Source organism: Trichoderma gamsii (genome assembly GCF_001481775.2).
Source record: "Trichoderma gamsii strain T6085 chromosome Unknown Scaffold_45.2, whole genome shotgun sequence".
Lineage (NCBI taxonomy): Eukaryota > Fungi > Ascomycota > Sordariomycetes > Hypocreales > Hypocreaceae > Trichoderma > Trichoderma gamsii.
Window position 1 is genome coordinate 46580 of NW_020171382.1, and position 15875 is coordinate 62454.

General features: G+C 52.7%; 2 protein-coding genes across 2 annotated transcripts; both read right to left on the reverse strand.

Annotated features, from left to right (window-relative positions):
- Window positions 1-843: 843 nt before the first annotated feature.
- TGAM01_v209335 (hypothetical protein) lies at window positions 844-2066 on the reverse strand (the record flags this gene model as incomplete). Its single annotated transcript, XM_018805846.1, has 2 exons — window positions 844-1883; window positions 1964-2066. 2 exons carry the CDS (start codon window positions 2064-2066, stop codon window positions 844-846), a joined length of 1143 nt encoding a protein of 380 aa, XP_018661036.1.
- A 7431-nt stretch (window positions 2067-9497) lies between these two features.
- TGAM01_v209336 (hypothetical protein) lies at window positions 9498-10016 on the reverse strand (the record flags this gene model as incomplete). The annotated part of the gene is made up of 1 exon (XM_018805844.1): window positions 9498-10016. The coding sequence occupies one exon, from the start codon at window positions 10014-10016 to the stop codon at window positions 9498-9500; it is 519 nt and encodes a 172-aa protein (XP_018661034.1).
- Between the last annotated feature and the right edge of the window lie 5859 nt (window positions 10017-15875).

Consider the following 15875-nt stretch of genomic DNA (forward strand, 5'->3'; position numbering starts at 1 on the left):
CTTATTTATCCAATTTTTTTTTTCAACTGTATTTTCACGGCTCCCACGAAAGGTACGATGGAGTTTATGAGGGGTGATGGCGAAAAAAAGGAGAGATTCGAACATGGTCAAACGCACACAGCGGAAACTGGAAGGAGGCTCGCACGCACAAACGTGCTTATTTCGGCGTGTTTAGGGCGATGAACCGAGTGGTAAAAGGTAGAGAGAGAGAGAGGCGCAGAATTCTTTGTTTGCTGAGATTCTTTCTTTTACGTTTGGGGATCCGGCTGAGAGGGAAATCGATGGGGCATGCGTAGGAGATAACGAGACACATAGCGAGGAATTCAAGATAGCTTTGAGCTGGGATAGCTTGAGCCATGCCGTATTGCTTTAATTGATGATTTTACTTGACCTTTTCCTTCTAAATTGGTAGATGTGAGATACCTATAGCGTTTGCTACATTTGAATGTCAATGATTGTTACATAGATAAAAGCGTTCAACGAATAATACAGATCATCGGCTTCATTGATTATCGTCTTCATTGGTATGTGAGCCAACGCCCGCCTATACACATGGATTAATATATACAACGATTTCATATCAAAACTGCATAATTGCGGCTGCCAACTTGTCCATCGTTCTCTTCATGCTCATGCCATCTATAGTGAGTATCCAAAAGCTATGTATGCCGTGATAAAACGCCCTAGTAAAATGCAATCCCCGTGTGGAGCACTATTCCTCTTGCTTCTTTTGCCAGTTTATAAACCCCCATCAGCGTCTTCTTCCCCAGTATATACATTCCAGCCATTCATTAAGCATCATCAGCCATTAAAACCGCTGTCGGTCCGTTCGTGCACTCGTCATTATATTCTTACAGCAAGTGCCAGCGCACCCATCGCCACATGGCCCAGCACAACCATCAACAACGATGGTATAGGCACACTCAATGCTGTGCCAGCGTTATCACGCGCAATCCTGCCATTGGGATTGATATGCCATCCACTGGGGATGCTTCCCCCCGTAGCAGATACACCATCAAGCCAGGGGAAATCAGTCTGGGTGGCAGTAGCTGGGCTTTTATCCGTGCCAATGCCGCCCACGGGAATGGAAAGGACAATCGACGGGGAGCTATCAGGCGTGCTGGCTGTGGCTGTGGCTGTGAGGCCACTCTCGCCGTTTGCATTGCCATTAACTTTGCCGCCGACAGCTTGAATCGACTGCCACGAGCCAGAGTTGTTGCTATAGACGTATTGCTTGCCCGTAGAGTAGTCTGTGATGCTGATGCTCTGTACCATCATGGTAAAGGGGCCTTTGCTGAAGTCAGTAGGTCCTTCAGCCCATTTGACCGTGCCTGGAGCATTGGTGGCTGGATCACCTCCGGCCCAGGAACCGAACTTGACCTGCATCGGTGTCTGCGGGTATTGGTTCGACTCAGCATCAGCTACGGTCAGAGTACGCAGCACAGAATCACCAGCCTGCCAAACAATCCGATCTTGGGTCCAGTCCACCGTATATTTGATCCAGTTTGCCTGAGTACCCGAGACAGTGTGGAACTCTCCACGGTTGTAGGATGTGGTTTGGCCCTTGCCAAAGTAGTTGGACTGCATCTGGTCGGGCTCAGCCCCAAGCCACTCCATATCAATCTCATCAAGGTCATCCGACTGTAACACGACGGATGAGACAATACCAGCGCCAGGGGCAGCCTTCATAGTGACTTCCACCCGGCCAAACATGATGTAAAACACGGAAGTGAGCTGTGGAGCATCGCCACCACTGGCAACGGTAAACGAGGCGCCATTGCTGTTGTATGTTGGCGCCCCCGATGCGGCGAATGAGTTGACGCTGCCCTTGGTAAAGTCAACGTTGACGCTCATGCCCAGAGCCGTGTCCGCGGGACATGAGCCTGTGCAGCCGCAAAGACATGTCAGTTAGTCCTCACTTGCAAATCAAAACCTGAGTCAACTGAGTGACTGATCAACTCACCACTGTTCAATGGGTTGCACCGGCTGTAGGTCTGTGCCATAACTGCTCCCGGCAGCGCCAATGCAGCTACAGCCGCGCAGGCAAAGCTCGCCGCTCGTCTCATGGCTGCAAGGAGTGCCAGGAAAAGTGACGCGTCGAAAGCAGGAACAAAAGCAGCAAAGGATAGTCCCTGCAAGCGATGCAGCCTCGTGCAGCCTGTGTGGCAGAAGGACTGGGCTAGTGCCACGCAAGGGCGAGGCCCGATAAGATAGTGCAAGCAAGCAAAAGAGTCCTCGCACGTAATAGGAGCTGATGCTGCGTGTTGCTGCTATCTGTTGCTCCAATACGTACGGGCGTGTACGTGCGTGTACGTACTGCCCAGCTGGTCCAAAGTAAACAGACTTGTGCTTGACCGAGCCAACCGCCAAAGCACAGTAAAGCGCGCACAAAAAGCCAGAAAGAAAGTATGCAAGGGCACTCAGACTATGCCTCTCAGCATTCCAGTCTCAGAACGGCTGCAAAACGAGAGGGAAGACGGCGAAAAAAAAGATGTAAGGCTACGCAAATTCGGGAGCTGCGATGCAGTAAAACCAACCAGAATAAACAAATGGCTGGTTATAAGCGGGGGGCCTTGCACCTTCCCAGCCACTCGAGTTGCCAAACGTCTTCGTCATCGAGGCCAACTGCCAAGGCAGGCTCGTATCAAATTAACGCTATTTCTGGCGTAGTTGCCGTAATTCCTGATTCCTGCTTTCCTATTCCTCATGTCTCTTTCATTTTCTTTCTCTTTTCTCTGCCCTCGACGGTTCTCGCACGAGACATGTAAACTGGGCAGTTCCTCCCTCGCATCAACGACCCACCGCCTTCTCTCAATTTTCGCTACTAACGCAGTGCCGTTTTCTCTTATTAACCGAATCATATGCTTTCCCACTTTGACATTTCTGCCTTTTCCTCATTCTCTGCATAATGCATATGCAGCCGTCGTTAGTGACTTTTTCGCAGTCTTTCCCTAGACTCTGTTTCCCCATACAAGGTGCATCTTCTTCATCTCCCAGCGTGCATTGGCGGTCAACCACTCATGCGCTGGCCGCTGGAGTGACAGCTGTCCGACGTACTCAGCACTATTAATGTGGGTGGTTGGGACTTGACGCAGTAGCATGGCCGGCCCCTCCAGCCGCGTCCCGATTGGGTGGCGTTGCTTGAGGCCCAAAAGCGGGCCCCGGCGCCGAAGCGCAGAATTTCGGTGAGGGCAGGTCGCCGGCCTCCCGGCCTACCCTACAGGCCTTATATGGAGCTGCAGTACATGCTGGAATCCATTGGGCTTCTGACGTGGCGGCCGAAGGTGGAGGAGCGCCGGCAGCATCGTACGGGACATGCGGTGAAGGCCCGTCCATTGTGCCGTTTACCAGCGGCGGACTCGTGCTAGGAAGGATGCCGTTGCGGTTTGGCAGCCCCAGTTGTGACGTGGTGCTCCTCTGAAGGCTTCTTACTTGCTCATGGCTGTGGGAATGGCAGCACTAGCAGGCAGTTGCTTTTCCACAGGCAGTCGTAATGCTTGATACCTTAGTATACAAGGAAACTGTCGACATGGCCAATATCATATCATATCACACACCCCGCGGGCTCACTCCCCAGGCGCAGGGAACGGGCCCTTGCAGCCGCCAGGACACAGCTTTTTCAAGTCTGCCTGTGATGTCTGGGGCATGAACTAGACAGCAGCGTCTCCGTCGCGGATATCAAGATTGTGACAGAGCCTAATGCCCATCTATGTAACTCACCAGCCATGCTACTACTGTAGGTCTAGACGCTGCGGTGTCGTGTAGGGAGAGCATTGTGGCGGCTCCGCAGACCGCCTAGACCCCTCTATCAAGAAGTTACCGCATCACCAATCAACTAACAGCAGCGCCACTGGCTCCCAGCTCGTATCAATCAATTGATAGAGTTTCCCTTATCAATACTGTAGCATACATAGGGAAGACAGTGACTCCTCGTCAAATTAGACACAAACGCACGGGTCGCTAGCCAATGTGACAGTTGTACGCAGTATGTAGTAGCACTAGGCAATGGAGAAATAGGATAATCACAACCGTTAGGCCGTTGGTAAATGCAGGAAAAAGCACGGCGTTGTTTCGGGCTTCAACTAACCCAGACGAGAGCCAGTCTTAGCAGATGAGACTGAGCAACACTCACAATCATTCTCCATAATATCACCCACCTATTGCATTGATTCTTCCCGAGCCGAGACGTCCAAGACACACGCCAGCTTGATCATGCACGTTGCATCTATGCAAGTCTCTCGGCAGGAATGCATGCCGGTCTCGGTTTTAGTAGCCAATTGCTGATGCTTTTCCCCGACATGAGAGTGGCAAAAAAAAAAAAAAAAAAAAAAAAAGAGAGAGACGAAAAGAAAGTGATTTTCTCAAGCTGGCCTTGCATTGCATTGGCCTGATGCGTGGGCAAAAAGGGCAGTCAGTCGTCAGACACAACGGCAAGCTAGCGCAGCAAATCGCAAGCCATGATCAAGATCTGTCCCCTCTCCCTCACATCTGATTACCCCCTCCATCTCCAACCCAGAAACCAGGCAAAAATTCCCACTTGTCTCATGATGTTAGACAGATGCTTCCGTGGCCGTGGATCGTGCGTAACAGCAAAAGAGAGAGGTGACTGGTCTGATTAGCAGAGGTACTGATAATGAGAATATTACGAGATCCAGTGTAAAGGTCCAATGTCGTAGAGGAAGCCATATGGCCATTACCTTGAGGCACACCAATACAACTCTAGTGGATTTCAATGTCACATACGGCTGTAACAGCCGTCTTGCCGAGTATCAATCAGGTGTCTGACCTTATTTCCTGCTTACCCCAGCAGAGATGTAACTGGCTATCTCTTTCCTTCCTTTTTTTTTTGTCTCGTTATTCAGAATCGACTGATGGGATGCCACTTGGCTAACCTTCTCGTCCTACTGGGCCATCAGGGTGTTATGGAGGTAGTTCTTGACCCATCTGATAGGCCTTCACTCTGCAAGATTTGCCGCGAGAGCCGGAACTGTTTTCATAAGAAAAAAAAGGAAAAAGAAAAGAGTGAGTGAATATGCAACAGGCTGCAGCTCGCAGTGTCACATTGGACCCAAAAGCAACAAAGTTGCAACTGCATCCATCCTTCTGCGGGCAGCTCGTACATTGGCTCAATTTCCTTTCCCACCCTCCGTGATCCGCATTTTTCTTGTGGCACCAAACCAAACTCGCGCTTTGATACGGGAAGAGTTAAAAACGGAAACAAACCATAACGCCACCCGAGCTGTAAGGAGATTTGGTTCCGTCTTAATAAAGCAAAGTGAAAGAGAAAGAGAGAGAGAAAAAGATTGCAAAGGGGGCCACTAGACATGTCAGAAGTCAGAAGTTGAGCTTCTTAGCCTGCTTTAGCTTAGACCTCCAAGAGCTTTTTGCTCATGTCTCAGCTATTGTTGGTACGCTATGTCGCTATACTGTACGGAGCAACGCTCTCCATATTGATGACATGTCGGACTAAATGACGCGCGCCACTTCCTCGTGGGCACAGGGCAGATAACCACGAGCAAAAAGCAAAGAATGGTGGTTCTGTGCATCATACTTCGTAATTCCCGGTGGCTCATGTCTGTTGGTCGATCTGCCAGGCACTAGTCGAAGCCAATATCACAACGCAGAGCATCATCATCACCACACTGGTACGTACAGTACTGAAGTGCAGAGCCACAGTCTGCAATTGCCATCACAATCTTCACAACTCACGGAGTGCTGTCGCCACCGGGCTCCCGTCATGGCCATCATCCGTACTTCGGTCCGTGCTCGTATTGATGTTCTGTGCCATCACACAATTACACGCGGATATCGGTAATTGTCTGTGAATGGCGCAGCAATCTTCTCGGCGAGAGACCGTCTAGGGACTCGTGCGCACAGCTATTGCTTTTTCTTCTCTCCGTCCGGGTTGGCTGGAGCCACTCGGCTGCGCTGCCGCGCCGGCGCTTTTGAAATGAAAAAGCCCACACACCGTACGCCACTGAGTGAGGCGACAAAGGAAGAAAAAAACAACAACCATGACTTGACTGGGAATTCCATCAGCAATCCGTTCCGTAGCGATATTATCTGTGTAATTTTAGAGAACCACCAAACCGTTGGCTAATGATCTCACACACAACACTTGTATGGGGACACGAGTTAGCATGTAGGTATAAGCCTCAATATATTTGGAGATCCACCGTTAATACTACTTGTACCTGTAGTAGCAAATTTTAAAGTATTGCTAATTTCCACACAGTAGCCCGTCCGAGAAGATGAAAATAGAATATTGTGACGTCCGTTAAGTGGACATTCGCTTGGTTTATTTCACCTGAGCGTTTCTATTTTTAATGGAAAGATTGGAAATGGCACCGCTGAAACACTCATGTCCGCAGGTATATGAGGCCAATATGACATATCGCAGTGGCTAGAATCAGTCAGTCCTCCGTACGGCGTAGCTGTAGCAAACTTTCATCAGCAAGTGTAGCTCGTAGCAGCCCGTAGCCCGTGGCAATAGCTCAAGCAATTCAATTGATCGTGCATGAACCCTCCTAGCTTGTTGCCTGCCCGCCCATCCGCCCGTAGTAGTTCTAAATTGCCGCTCACAGACCGCATCCCGCACTCTGCATTCAGCGGCTCTAGCTGCTTAATCCTGTCAAGCCATGCTGTGTTGTGTGTAAGTGGCTCATGTACCCTGCAGTCCTGTGGCGAGAAAGCAAACTAGTGCATTGTAGCGACAACAGTGATAGAGAATACCTTTGACAGCTACTCATAGTATAACGAGCTTCCTGAGGTGGTTTATGCGCTCTCAAACGGTAGTAGGGTAGCATCGAACCGAATGACTGCCGGCAGATGATGGGGCGGTTGAGCCTTTGCTAGCGAAGCGGTCTAACCCAGCCGCTCACATCCGCGCAGCACTGATAAGTGGTAGGCTTACAGTACAGCAGATAGTCGCCAGTAGCAAAGCGCATCATCGACCGATAGCGGCTGTTCTATCTGGCGCCACTTTGACTGCCGCGGAATCGCTAAATCGGAATTGTTGGACGAGTATTTCGCTGCCTTCCGCAGAAAACTTCCGTGGGCATATCTGGAAACGCCGACGCAGCAGGCGCGATATTGAGCTGAGGCCGGGCATGGATACAGAAATGGATACGCCATACCGCCGTACGAGCTGCCAGCACCACCCGGGACCTTCGGTTGCTGTGCCCTTGTAGGACCTGCCATCGTGAGGACGAATACCTGGGAAGATTGGCTATGGAAGGTCGAATTGTGGGCCATGAAACCTTCCAGAAGCTCCATGGGCTTGGGTTGCGGAATGCCCAATTGGCCATTCTATAAGCCCATGCTGGAATAAGTCGTACCTGCGCTAGGCCGGGGGATGCCCTGGCTAGCCTTTTGCCAGCAATGCCTCTCTCCACCAGGCTCTTAACATGGCACAGCGAGTTGATTTACCATGGTCGCGGTAGCGGGTCGGCCATAGGCATTGAGTAACCGAAGCATTGAGCCCTTTTTGCCGTTCTCAGTAATGGACCCTTCTCCGTAGTGCCGGCATGAAGTGTTGATATGCCGTCAAGAACAGAGCAATGCGGCCCTTCAAGATGAGGCACGCTGAAACACATGGCAAAGGCGAAACAGAATTGAGCAATGGCTCGAAACAAGTCTAAGCCGTGAAAATCACCCGTGCCGCATCCATTGTTATGCCTGGAGCGGGGAAGCCTGCCTGAACGTCTCTTCTTCGGCAACAGCACTACTGGTATGATCCAGTAGCAGTTGGTGTACAGTGGGTAATCCCTACTAGCAGCAGGACTTGCTTGCAAGTAAAGAGACGTGCTGGTTGTCTCTCCCGGCTGACAATGGGAATAACGAAGGACGGATAGAAGGCTGGCGTTGTTCTTCCAGTGTGGACCGTTGGGCACACAATTTGCCATGGTGCCGTGCCATGGCCAAGCAGAAATCCGGGGAGCGGGTAGACCGCTAGGGTCCGGTGGCAAGGGCCAATTGATCCCGGTCCGCCAGGCCACTATGGTATCAGAGCGAGATGCTGGCCACACGGCTGCGAATCCGGGCCGCTGCTAGTCTTTGCGCGTTGCGCAGTGAGCTTCGTCGCCCAGGGCCCTGGTCGTTTTGATCTCAGAGATTAAGTCCTGACTCGTCCGCATCCGTCAAAGTCACTTGACATTGGCCCTTGAATTCGACGGTGTAAAGAGCGGTGGCAAATATCGACTCAACTTCCCTTTCTCGCCTCTGGTCGAGCAACTGCTTGCCAGGATGCATCACCGGCTGCGAGCTCCGTACTCCGTAGTTGATATGATAGTTCCTAGGCTTGCAGGCGCCAAATGGAGCAGATTGGACTCCATGACTTATCTCGATTTGCCGACCATGTCTGTGCTTTTGGCCATCGCCGCTGGCTTGCCTCCTCCTATCAAGGTGAGGACGGACCATCGAGCGCTGTTTTCATTCGAATCTTCTTTGCGTGTATGCGGTGTTGGCTCGGCGTGGAAGCTGACGCTTGTGAGGCAATTCGGCTAAATCTCGTAAGCTACCCCAAAAGGAAGTAGCGGTGGGCAATTCTGAGACATTGGGCGAAGAAAACAATAACAGGAACTGCGAGAGCGCAAACCAACGGTGAAAGACACAACGTGCAGAATGCCTGCAGCAAGAAGCAAGAAAACTGCCTCGAGGTGGGCAGGTTGTTGGCAGTATCCAGTTAGACTACTGTCCGCAATAAGCAAGCTGCAGAGGCGGCCCAACCAGAGCATGACTTGTCCAAGTATAGTGGCGAGCAGCTCAGGCAGCGCGCATTGGCTCGAGCTGCTGCCAATAGAAGCTCGTAGTGTCCCAAGTAGTGCAGCTCCCCATGTCGGGTTAGAAGGTCGACTACGACTCTTCTAGGGCTCTCGCTCGAGTCCGGGGACGCTGTCGCAGGCATCCGTAAACCAGTGACCGGTGCCACAGGCTGCCGGGGGTCGTCCGAGTCAAGAAGACCGCCTCGTCTACAGTATACTGGATAGATGCAGCAGTTGTCGTACCCTTGCCCTACCCAGTGCCAGGCTGTCTGAGAGCCCGGCGTGTGCTAGCAGTGCGATCTGTCGTCTGCAGATGCCAGAGACACCTCGCCTAGCAAGGATGTTGCCGAAATCTTTTCCCTCTCTCTGTTCCAGGCGGTGGACGCTGCCGGTTCCGCGAGCAGTAGTGCTTAGCATTCTTTTTGCCTCTCTTTGGCGAAGCGGCGAAAAAAAAAAAAAAAAGCTTTTCTCGCGCAGCCTGTCAAGCACCACCATCCTGGTTTCTGGCGGTGTCGGTCGGGATCCCCCTCCCCTCTCGGCTGCCAATTGAGCGCAGCATGTGCAAATACAATCTTCAGAGCTTCAGAGCGATCAATAGTCGGTGGCCATGCAGTCGGCGGACGAGGATCGGTGGAGCAAAAGTCTCGGGCGCGCTGCGGCTTTGCTATAGCTGATTCATCTCGCTCTTTTGTAGCTCGTGTCGCTCTGCAAAATTAGTTGAGGCTATTGCCTTAGTCAACCCAGGTTTGCGGAGGCGGGTAGTGACGCCTCGCTGCAGCGGCCCTCTGCTTCTGCTGTGCTCTGGGCGAACAAGGCGACGAGCTGACGACGGTTACCTGGAGCAGCTTCAGACGGGTCGAGGGCGGGTGGAGAGAGAAGCGTCGGTGCTAGGCCAGGCTGGGGACGGCGGAAGGTGATGCATCGTGCATTGCACAAGGTCCATGTCCTAGTAGTCTCTTGTGCTAGCATGCGGTGTACAAGCAGGACGGATTGGCACAAGCGCGAATGCGCGAGTGAGGTGGCAGCTCCAGGTACTATACCTGCCGGGGGGGAGGGGGGCGAAGGCCAGGCGGAACGAGCCCTGAGCAGCTGTGGGCGGTACCTGCATACGGCGGGCTCCAGTGGCCGCATTGGTTCCTGCATGGCTGCGTCTGCAGCAGTGGCGGTCTCTTCCCAGTGGGGACGCGCCGGCGGTGGGGGACGCCGGCCAGTCACAGCGCCGGATTGTGCATGCGCGGGCGATGAAGCGTGCATTCGTATGCTGCGATTAATGACCCCAGACATAATTTATTGCTTTGTCGGTCAACCCATTGAATGCTGGCCGGCCACTTACTCGCACTCCCACACGCACACGGTAGGTATGCGTCTCCATTCATCACATCATGATTAATTACATAGTGCGGCCAACGAGGGCCGATTGATTGATTAATTGCTCGCACAACAGTCGTCTGTTGGTTGCCCGGGGTCACAGTCGTCGGCACAATGTCGGTACGGGGCGGAGCGCCGCCTCTTTCATTTAGCAACACGGGGCCTAGCACCGTCTTGGGCGTAGCAGCGCCGTCGACGGCCAACGGCGTAGAGACGGCGAGTGATAGTGGCAGCACTTGGGACGATCCATTTGCTCTTGCGGTGCCTGATTGTTTGATGTGATTGCCTGTTCCGGCTAGCAAATCAATTTGACGGACGGCGCTTGCGCCTGGCGCATGTTCCCCCAGTTGTTCTTCAATATCCCGTTTCGTCCGCACGTGCTATCCGCGTCCAGCGGGTGGAGGATCATCCCATAATTGCACATCATGCGCACTTGTAGCTTCTGCCGGAGCATTCGCTTATTCTAGTGTGTCGGTGAAGGTAAACAAAAAACATGATGAGTGAAGTACACTGGATTGATGGATTATGGATCAAGGACCCTTCGTATTACATGCTGCTACCGTTACGGTGTACCAAAGTGCTGCTGTGCACAGCAATGGCCCGGGCCTGCCGCTGCCAGGGCCCGACGTTGAAGTGGATTTGCCCGAAAGTCCACGCAATGCGGTATATCGATAAGAAACAAGAAACGAAAGATTGCCTTGGACGGGAAAAAAAGACGCCTCTCTGCTGCTTTGTGCAAGGTTCAAGGGTCCGTGCACTTTGTTCATGCACTTCTTCCCTTCTCGACTCGTTATGCAGCACTAGAGTTTCAGATTAATCTGCGCAGCCAATAGGACCGCAGCCACCGTTCCAGCATATTGCGTAGGTCCGTTTACGTTAGCGACGGCGGCAGCCAATGCTGGCATCGTGCGTGTGATAATCGGCGGATGCTGCAGGCGCAAGATTCCTGCTGGACCTTGGTTGTGTGTGTGTACGGAGCATTTGCAGGCACCGTCACCAAACGTCAAGCCACTGACACCGCTAGACGGCACCGACGTGACGGCTCGGACTGGATGAAACCCTCTGCATGCGGGACGAGCCTGTAAATCACATCACACACACACTCTGCACGCACACTGCACGCACACTGCACGCACATGAGGATCAGTGCTTCCCGCTCGACTCTGATAGGGCCATCTTGGGCATGGGGAAATTGGATGCTGTGATATCACTTGGCTCGTAGTAGATAGAGCTAGATGCTCGCGACGTACATGCTCTCTCTTCCGATAAGAGGTACCCCAGAGCAATTAGCATCGGCTGGATCAAATCAGGCTGGCTTCGGCCTACAGAGTCCCATCGCTTCTCCAACAACTACCTGGAGATACCACCTCATTTTTGCCTCTTTCGTCAAGGCTAGCGGAGCCGACTTATACTATCGCCATCTAGGTATCTTAGCAAACTGCCATAGTCCTTCCAAGACAAGACTAACAGCAAGCTATACCAACAGACGAGTGGTTCTACTTGCTAGTCCGCAGTACTACCGCTGCATAGCAAACAGGTAGTCTCTTAATTTTCCCCAGCTGCACGGTGATGGACCCCAATGGCTCGCCAGGCGTTCTGGCTAATGGAATATGGCCCGAATGGACAAGGACGAAATAAACAAGCGGTTGAAAATTGAAACAGCCTCCCACCCATCTCTCGACACACCGTTAGATGCCAAAAGTGGCGGCCATGCAGGCTGTTTGTCTGGCAATAGTCCGGAGGAATGGCTGCATGCAACAGCCTATCGGACGGCTGCCAGGGCTCGCTTAATCATGTACGTACACCGTCAAAAGGGAAAAAGTGGAATTGCATCCCGGCAGCCACCCATCATTGTAATTGCGGTGACAGCTGCATGTATTCTCTTGGACTTGTTTCCATCAACAAGCACGTGCAAAAGTACTCGATGCTCTTCATCGCCATTGTTGGTCGAGATGAGGAGAAATCGGTTACATGAACGCTAGGGCACGCCAGCGCAGAAAGATCGCCCTGGACAACAGAGCCATTCCCACTCTTTTCCGCAATCGACGACACTTGCTATGACTCGCCTCAGCAGCCATCACGGCCGATGGTGAAACTGGCGGTTTGCTGTGCCGGGGAAAGCCACCGCCCACCGACTTGGAGTCGAAGTGGCTGGCTCCGCACGGAGTACAGCTAGCTTCAATGCCCTTCCAGTAGCCTTTAGCGGGCCGGAGAACCCACCGGCGAGTCGACGGCCGTGGCTCGATTCTCAGCCCAGGCGATGGGGGCCCTGGAGCCTCAATGGGGCAATTTTGCGGGAACGCGCGGGGCCACCAGGCGATAGCGAGCGCGGTTCTACGTTTGGCTTTCCCGGAGAGGGAGGAGGTTGGATGGAATGGAAGCTTTGCTGGAATCTTTTGGCACGAGGCGGTATACGTACATATGCCAACACATACAATTAGGCGACTACGGCAGAGAGGGGAGGGGTTGAGCATGGGTTGTGGTTGTTCTCCATGCAGCAGGAATTACAATAGAGGATACAAAGCAATAGGAACGGAAAAAGAGTCGATATGAGCGAATAGGGACGAGAGAAAAGAGAAGCAATGCAAATACGGATATTTTAGTTTCTGCTGGAAGGGGGTGCATCTTGCTTGGCTGCAAGATTGCTTGCCACGCTGCCCGTATTTTTTTCTCTTTTCGTATACCTATCTATACTGCAGCCCGTTTATCTAATCCAAGTAAGCACGTTGCTTTTGTCTCTCTTGTCTCTGCTTTTACTGCTTGCGAATTGGCGTTTCGTATTTGGGCTCTTGTGTGTGGCTACGGCCTACGGGCTCCAATACCACTGTCCCGGCCAGCACTAGCGCGCAGCACTAATTTGACACACAAACAACAGAAAAGAGTCCTAATGCATAAGCATTATGGAGCACATACGAGAAGGCTAGGAGCAAAAGTGTGAAACAGATGACGAAAAAAGGTGGTATTGAGCGTATAGTGCCGAGTGGAGCTGGCCCATGCTATTCTTGTACAAAAGTACAATGGTACATAAACAAGCACAATCCATTCATGCAGTCTGCTCCTCTTGGATTGGGATCGACGCACTAGGCCTAGTTCTGGCAACTGGGCAATATGTCAGATCCCGTTTGGTTGTCGATGGCCACCGTAAGACCAGATCATTACCGCAGATGCTGTATTGTAGGCATTCGTGCTTGTGCTATAACAACCTGCATGCTTATACATAACAATGGATGATAAGAAATACTGGCCTTGGGACCTACCACAACCAGTAGGACCTGCACAGCCTGTGTGACTGCTACCGGCTCGCAAACATTCATCGAATCGATGGATGGATGGATGGATGGATGAGTGAGCTGACTGGCCCGTCGGGCAGGTGAATACATGTAGAGAAGCACATAAGATATCCACTCACTGATATGTATGCCCTGACGTGACAAACACACCATCACATAATTAAACAGCCTGGGCGGCAGCATGGCCAAACAAACAACTCTCTTCAGCCGTTGCCAGTTGCTGTGGATGTAACATCAAGCCTAGTTTCATTCCCACTCCGTCGGCCAATCTGGCATCCGCACTTGACGTCGTTTTGCCATGGCCCCAAGATTGCAATTGGGTTTGAGGTTTACGATTGGAGCACCACCGTCACTTCAACAATCCCACTCCCACTATCCTAGTGACAAAACGGCCGGTTTCACCTGAGCTGCTAGACAACTGAATGACTTACAACCACTGGAATAGCTGAGCGGCGCCTCGCCCAAGCAGCGATATCATGTGCCTTGCAGCGGTGGGGACTGTACGTAGGTGTGACGCCAAAAGTCGAGTCCAATGGCTGTGCATAGTCGAGTGTGCGTCAGTGTGCAGAGCTGAGACGGCGGCTTTTTTCTGTGCAAGCTGTGAGGTTTCTACCCTATCAATCGCACCACGGCACTCTGCAGGGCTTGTGACGCGCTCACAGTGTGCTCGTGCTGCGCTGTGAGTGGCCGGGCGAGTTGGCGGAGGTGGGGGGGCGCATCGATGGGAAAAATGGCGCGCACAGAGGCAGCCTGTCAACAAGATGGGCAGCGAGATTTGCGGTTGCAGGCTAAAGCAAGAAGCAGCGCAGTGCTACCACCTGGAAAAGCTCTAGCACGCGTAGCACACCTGTGCTTGGATTCTTAGTGGGCGGTGGTACCTGTTTAGTTGGATGGGACGAGTGGTAGCAGCTGGATTGGCGCCGGCGCAGGCCACTTGCACTGCATACCCGCCAGTCTGATAGCCTGAGCGCCGTCTGGCTGATGCCATAGGCGGCCGCTGGGCATCAAGTGTGCGTGCGCGTGGGATTTAGCATCAAATCATCGAGCAGACAAGACGAACGGCATGGCAATCTACGGCCCAATCATCGGCACTACCGCCATTGAGATGTCATTTGCGAGGCATCCATCTTGTCGAGCTTTGGGGGATCTCGTGGGCTTTTTTGGTTTTTTTTTTCCTGCTCTGCACGCACGCGCGCCCACACCTCCAAGACGGACTGTGATAAGATGTGATAGATGTACTAGCCGTATGCGCGCGATAGCAGCAACAAACAACCGGGGAAGAACAACACTCATAGGCTGGGTTGATGATGGTGGCTTTTTCACACTCTCTTCTTTTTTCACTTGTTTTTTTTCCCACTCTCATTTTGCTATCCCAAGACAGCAGCTGCAGTGGAGAGCCTGTGCGTTTGTGCGGTGCCTGTCGCGGTGCAGCCGAGAGGCAGCAGCATTTTTTCTCTCTCTCGTTACATACAGTATGCTTGTTCCTCATGCCGTATGGATGGCTGCGCTCTGGACGTTACGCTCGCTCGTATGTACCGGTAAGCCCACACCACAAGTTCAGTCCAGAATTAGAAAATGTGGCTGCGCCCTGCCCTCCCGCGGTTGACTCAAAGCCAGCCAGCCAGTCATCTCGTTAATTTGCACGGCACAAACGCCCACTGCGAGATGGGTTGATGGGACTTCAAGCAAGTCTGAAAAGTGCGCGTTGGTGCTTGGCAACTCGCGAGGCCATCCGGAGTATCCCAAAATTGGTCCTGATTGTGATTTGATTGCATTGCATGTAATGCCACGGCCATGTAACTTGTATTCATGTACATGTAGTGCTATTACTCGTGCTACTATGCTATGGACGCTGCTAGCTCGCGCGCTCACCAGACGAGAGCGCAGAGTCGTGTTGTCTGGTGGTGGCCCACCGGCTTAGCAGCCCGTACCCACTGCCAGCAGAGCCAACGACTCGAGCTTGGCCTGATCAACTGCGATTTTTTTTGCCAACTTCCCACCTGGGCCTGCTAGCTCGGCACTAGGTACGTACCGCCTCCACGGACGCTCTCTAGGCCACCGGACCAGGGTCTCGTATACTATACTAAGGCATCCCTGCAAGCCCGCTGGACCTTGGAGTTGGGTCCTCTCAAGGTTCACACACCCCAGGCGCCATCCTGGTCACCTCAGACATCCCAGACGTGCTAAGACACCCTGGCCCAACTCGACTTTGCACACCACTGGACTCGCCCCAGACACCTCACGGCCGACAGGGGCCAGGGAGGGAAGCCTGTCCCGTCATGTCCGCGCAACGGATCCTGGCTTTTGGCCCGCCGTCGAGTGAGACAGAGTGGACATGGGCCTTCGTGGAGGCAACGGAGCGTTCCCACCTTTGGCTCTGCCTATCGGTCGATTGATGATCTTGCTTGGGCTTCATCGTCCTACTTATCCTGCCATGGCCCCCCGCCGAAGCCAT